General features: G+C 34.8%; 1 protein-coding gene across 1 annotated transcript; it reads left to right on the forward strand.

Moving 5' to 3' along the window:
* Positions 1–3149: 3149 nt before the first annotated feature.
* On the forward strand, positions 3150–6602 carry clic3 (chloride intracellular channel 3). Its single transcript, XM_058758309.1, has 6 exons — positions 3150–3456; positions 3855–3964; positions 4935–5060; positions 5265–5371; positions 5574–5749; positions 5919–6602. Exons 1-6 carry the CDS (start codon positions 3421–3423, stop codon positions 6081–6083), a joined length of 720 nt encoding a protein of 239 aa, XP_058614292.1. The 5' UTR covers positions 3150–3420; the 3' UTR covers positions 6084–6602.
* Positions 6603–6606: the final 4 nt, after the last annotated feature.

Consider the following 6606-nt stretch of genomic DNA (forward strand, 5'->3'; position numbering starts at 1 on the left):
CCAAATTTTTAGTTTTAGTCATAGTCTTTCGATTAAAATGCCATTTAGTTTTAGTCATATTTTAGTCATCTGAATTGTTTTTAGTTTTAGTCTACTTTTAGTCGACTAAATATCATAAGATTTTAGTCGACTAAATCTACAGTACATTTAGTCGGCTAAAATCGAATGGGTTTAGTTACAGTGCATAATCAAGTATTTCTCTTAAATTTCCAAACTCATATAGGTTTGATATTTTAAGGTTTTATCATGATAGACTGTGACACACAACATGCCTTAGTTAAAATGAAATAAAACCACTTCTCATAAAGAACAAGAACATGGTCTTCTTTGTAATGAAATACCAATGGTTATATAGCCTAATTATGCATTCTTTATAACAACTTGTTTACCATATTCTTCATTCTTTCAAGCAGACAAATTTATTTCTATAAATAAATTTAGATTAATCTTTAGGGCTACTAAAGTGATTCAGTCAAGAGCAGTGAGTGATTTTCTGTCTTTCTTTTGTTGCTTGATTACCATCAATGACTGGACAATAGTCACTAAATTAGGCTGCTGCCCCTTTAAAACCGAATGCATGGATGCAATGTACTATGACTGATACACCTTCTCCTTACTGTTTATGTTCACTTAAGACGTAAATCAACTGTGTTTACGTAAATACTCGTCAAAACTGACATTTCGACATCATTCTGTGTGTATTTCTCCCTATGATTTCTCCGTTGATGGGACGTGAAAGAGTGCTCGCGCGCTGTGAGACGCTTTCTGTGTGTGTGTGTGTGTGTGTGTTTCAATGTCTGCGCTCAGAAAACCAGACCGAATTGAGTTCTCTCTTGCGTCGTCAGATTTATCCATATGCCTGCTCTTCTCTTACTCCCACATATTGATATTTTTGAACGTTTTGTGCGCTGTGCAGTAAGTGTATTTTAGCTTATGTCTGGCCGGTTCATATGTTCGCATCTAACCTGCTATGCAGCAGATTCGTTATGAATGAATCTCTTCCCAAATCGTCCCTCCCTAACATTTTCGTCTTGTTTTTATACCTTGACGTAAATGTCAATACATTTACATCATAATTTTTGTCATTCAAAAAGAGTTTTCTTTCGATATCGTCTCCTTGTCCTCAGTGAAAAAAAATGTCATTGACAAAAATTATTCGTCAACGAAATTAACACTGTAACCCAGCACTTTTAAGAGTGTACAGTATTGACTTTTCCCAATGAAAATAAATGAAATTTCCATATCATAAATATTTCCATGGTGAAAAAAGATCAAGTTTTGGGTAAGTTACTTCATTTTGCTGACATTCAATAGAGTTATGATAGAGTTCCAGCAGTCAGTTGTGACAATACATTTTATAGTTTAGAGAATGTTAAGACTGTTTTGAAAAATGTGGCAAAGCGATTGAGGAAAACTTTAATTCAAGATCTTTATGAAACTGATACTGAAACTGATGATGGCTGATACAAAGCTGCCATTTTAGTTCTATTGTGATGGTATGATTATATTGTTTTGGCATTTATAATCACCCTGGTAATGTTTACAAGGGTTGATATCATATTTTTCCAGATTAAAACTGGTTCAGTTGACATTGCTTTAATTCATTAATAGTTAAATGACTCAGACTATTTTGAACAAAGGCTTGTGTGGTGATTCAGTACATTCATTCTTTATGTTAACATGTAGTAGCATGTGTTCGAAATGGGTGTTTAAATCAAGTATTTTGGTTTCTTTGATGCCTCTTTCAGCTAACAATAATAGAATAGGGCTTTTAGCTATTTACCATATTTAAATTCACAGTGTACTGTGTATATTTATTATGAGTAGCCTATATATAAATACATACACATGCAGTAAATATTTTGAAAATATTTATATGTATATATTTATATTCTTATATTTTATATAATATATAAATATATTTAACATATAAACATAACATATTTTTCATAAATATATACATGCATGTGTTTGTATTTATATATACATAATAAATATACACAGTATATACAAACATATTATGGGTAACACTTTACAGTAAGGTGTCATTTGTTAACATTAGTTAAAGTATTAACTAACATGAACAAACAATGAACAATACATTTATTACACTATTTATTATTCTTTGTTCATGTTAGTTAATGAAAATAGAGTTGTTCATTGTATGTTCATGTTAGTTCACCGTGCATTAACTAATGTTAACAAGCACAACTCGTGATTTTAATAATGCATTAGTAAATGCTGAAATTAACATTAACTAAGATTAATAAATGCTGTAGAAGTATTGTTCATTCTTAGTTCATGTTAACTAATGTAGTTAACTAACGTGAACTAATGAACCTTATTGTAAAGCGTTACCATATTATGTTAACAAAAACTTTTATTTTGGATGCGATTAATCATAATTCAAGGACAATGGTTTAAAGTGTGTCTAACATTTTTGCATTTTTGAAACAGTTGCCATGTTTCTTCTGTGAAAACAAAAAATGTTGGTGTGGTTACAACATAAAATACTAATTAAAACAATAAGTATTCAAATTACCGATTTGTCATACACGGCTAAATGCCAGAGTTTATATGTCACACCACATACCTGTTGTAAATCACTCGCTCTTGACCCTTTTTTCACTGGAGTATCTTTAATATCAAACAAAAATGCAGGTCAAGGGTCAAAGTTCTTCAACGGTGATCAGAAATACAGGAATTAAAAGTACAATTTCAATTGGCACAAAATGTTAACCAAATAACCATATCCATTGAATAAAGCATAGAGTGTGCATAAAATCTTAAAATCTGTTATCATTTACTCACTCATTGTTTTTTTACACAAAGTTCAGCAAAATGTTAATTTTTGTCTTTCATTGTATGGAAAAGTGCAGCGTGATCTATGGAAGAAAAACAAAATCATATGTGTTTGAAACAACATGACGGTGTGTAAATGATAACAGAATTTTTATTTTTGGGTAAACCTGGGTAAAATGACTGTGTGCCTGCACTAGCAGTGGAGAATGATGGGAGTAGGACCGAACAGAGCAGTTTGGAGAGAAACTTTCTATGACTAAAGCCGCAGAGAATGAGGGAAGATACAGGTTGGACAGGTTCGGCCAGTGGGCTGGTATTCCGAACACTCGAGACCAATGGGGTGTGGTGGGAGTCTGGGTTCTAAAAGGGAAACGATAGAAACTGTGGTTGGGAGAGGAAGAAGGAAAGGTGCTGCTTTTAGTACCATCAGTACAACTTAATTCTTCAGAGGTCAAAGCAGGAGACAGACACATCCAAGTGTGAACACGTGAGGTGAAGTGGATTCTAAGAAGGCTCTGAGGTGGATTAATGTAAACAGACCTGATCCTCCTAAGTCAGAGAGAGATCCTGAGCAACTGAGACACTGCAAAAAGAGAAGGAGGTAGAGGAGGACCAGAGATGGCTGAAGCGGCAAAAATTGAACTATTTGTCAAGGTCAGTGCTTAAACAGTCAAATAGTATCAATCAAATAGTCAAATTGTTGTTGTTAGGCCTAACTTGATTTCTTAAAGATATAGCACGTAAAAGTTTGTCTCTTGTAATCTAACCCTTGCTCAAACTGGTTGTACTTCCAATCATTCCTATGACATAACCCTTGAAAACAACATTGGTGGCCTCAAACGGATCTCTATGAATTTAGTACTGATGATAAGATCTGTAAAACATGTCTGAATAAAGGCGAAATTACTTTAAGTAGCAAAAACAGGAAAATCTTAATGCTGATGTCAATGTTGTCGTATTTTTTCAGGAAGTAGTTCCATGTTTCTACTTGTACATTAAATCATTTCCATTTTAGGACATTTAAAGGTTTACTAACTGAATGTTGTCTTCAGGCAAGCGACGATGGTGAAAGTGTTGGTAACTGTCCATTTTGTCAGCGGCTCTTCATGATACTCTGGCTGAAGGGGGTCAACTTCACCCTCACCACAGTGGACATGAAGAGGTGAGAGATGCCATCAGGATAAATAACAGTTCTTCTCAGATTCCGTCCATTAAGAAAGAAAAATCACAGTGAAATCTCTTTAATATCTCAGTTGTTTCTCCTAGACAACAAGATTAAATGAGTGCAAATTGAGATCTACAGAAGATATTTTTTTTTGGAGAAAAAAAACCCCACACCAACGTAATCTCTCCCCTGGAGTTTTAGAAGAGATCTAAACAATGTCTCAAACCCAAAAGTCGGAGATTTCAGTATAAACTCAAATATTTCTCATCAAGCTCAAATGATCTGAGCTGTTATGTTTTATAGCTATGTACTTTTACTGTATTTGTCTCATTTTATATTTTAATTTCTCTTAAGGAACTTTAGGACAAACTTCTGAGAAAAAGTTAGTACGAGCTAAAAATTACTTTAGTACTCAGTTACACCTTGCGAGCTATGAAATAACTTCTGAGGAATATCATTTCCTCTGGGATACTCTGACCACATGGCTGTATTTCTGTTATGTTTTTTTAGGGGTGCACTTTAAAGCAACTTTACGTAGTTGTGTGTGTTTTTCGCGACGTTGGAGCCCCCTACAGTTAAAAGAGTGGAATTCACTGTCGTAAATATATCACTGTGCTAATTACAGTGCACAGCTGTACAAGTGCATTTGTTGTTGCCGTAAAGCAATCCGCCCTCTTCGCGGAATTTTGTACCTGTTTACCTGTTTCTTTATTAGAAGTCAGTCTACCGTCAGATTCATTTGAAACTGGTTTTTCAAAAAAAGAAACCTACATACAGGTCTAAAAACTACATATAGGTCAGTTTTTGAGGAGGCATCTCCTAATGCCTTTTTGATTGTTTTTGATTTGTAGCACAGAAGGTAAATACATTAGAAATACACTAGAATTTATGGCTTAGCAGCACATCCACTAGTCTTAATACCTGAAAATGATTAAACTCATGACTACTTATTTTTCTTTATTTCTAGAGCTCCAGAGGTACTGAAGGACTTGGCTCCAGGTTCTCAGCCCCCTTTCCTCATCTATAATGGAGAGGTCCGTACTGACACCAACAAAATTGAAGAGTTTCTGGAAGAGACCCTTGCTCCCCCACAGTGAGTATGCATTTATATACCACCAGACCAAAGATTTCAAGTATTTTGTTTCTGAAATATAAGAGTTCCTGAAAGAAAATATATCTTACTGTTTGCAACAAATGCCAAAATGTTATAAATTCAACCCATTATGACATGAAATGAAATAGTGAAGTTATGTCAGCATCACTCAGTAAACATTTTTGCACCATTTTTGCATTACAGGTATCCCAAGTTATGCTGCCGCTATAAGGAGTCTAACATGGCAGGAGATGACATCTTTCACAAATTCTCCGCATACATCAAAAATCCCAATCCTGGGCTCAATGACAGTAAGGATCACCCTTCTCTGAAGTTATTTGGGCAGTGAACCTTAGAAATTAGCTTCAAGACTTAAAGCCATTTTATGTTTGAAGTATGGAGGCTGTCACTTCTAAAGCTTTTGGGAAAAATTGTTGCTCTAATTGGTATACAATATACTCATAGATAGATTTGAGTATCACGTTAATGGTGTGGTTAATGTGTACCTTTCAGTGCTGGAGAAGAAATTTCTAAAGAGTTTGATGAAGTTGGATCAATACCTGTTGACTCCTCTTCCTCATGAACTGGACCAGAATCCAGGTTCATCCCAATCCACAAGACAGTACCTGGATGGAAATGCACTCTCTCTTGCTGACTGCAACCTGCTTCCAAAACTGCACATTGTCAAGGTCCTTTTTTTTCTTCTTCCCCATTTAGACGGCAAATTCAGTAAATTGTGTATTGTAGTGCTGATATAATACAGTTGCTATTTAGTATAAGTGGAATGAAGTGAAATCTTCTCTATGGTCATTAAACTTCATCTTGCTTATAGATTTAAATGTTTTGTTGACTTTATAGGTGGTGTGCAAGAAGTACCGTGGATTTGAGATCCCTGCAGAGCTAAAAGGCCTCACAAAGTACTTGGACAAAGCATACAAGGAGGATGTGTTCCACCTCACCTGCCCCAAAGACAAGGAGATCCTGCATGCCTACCATTCAGTGGCCAAATATCTCAACAAGTAAAACTGGACTTCAAAGGAGGAGGAGGACAGAGATTGTGTGGAATCTATTGTAAAGTTTTTTTTTTTTTTTTGTCTGTGTACCCCAAAACTGCCTTATTATAAATGTTTTCTTAATGAGAATTTTGATTACTGGAGTATGTTATGGGTGGAGGTTGTTTTCGTTCATCATTTAAAAACCACAATTGTGAATACCAGATGCCTGCCTTGTTTGTTCCTGCCATTTTTAGTATTTAAATGTGTCGCTTTTGTCTGTGGTTTTGATGGATTACTTTTGTTTGATAGCCACTCAATTAGAAACGTCTGTGAATGTTGTTTTTAACATCTGTGTGAAATGAGACATGCAATTGGTCTGAAATTCTACCCCATGAGAAAAGAAGACAAGAAGACAAATCACTAGACTAGAGAACTCTTACAATGATGTTATTGATGTCAAAGGACACTCTTGAAATGTCCAGAATGTATAAAACGGCTTGCAAACAAATAAAATTCTTATGGAAGTAAAATGCTCTATTTTAGTGCATTTG

Source organism: Onychostoma macrolepis, chromosome 21 (assembly GCF_012432095.1).
Source record: "Onychostoma macrolepis isolate SWU-2019 chromosome 21, ASM1243209v1, whole genome shotgun sequence".
NCBI lineage: Eukaryota > Metazoa > Chordata > Actinopteri > Cypriniformes > Cyprinidae > Onychostoma > Onychostoma macrolepis.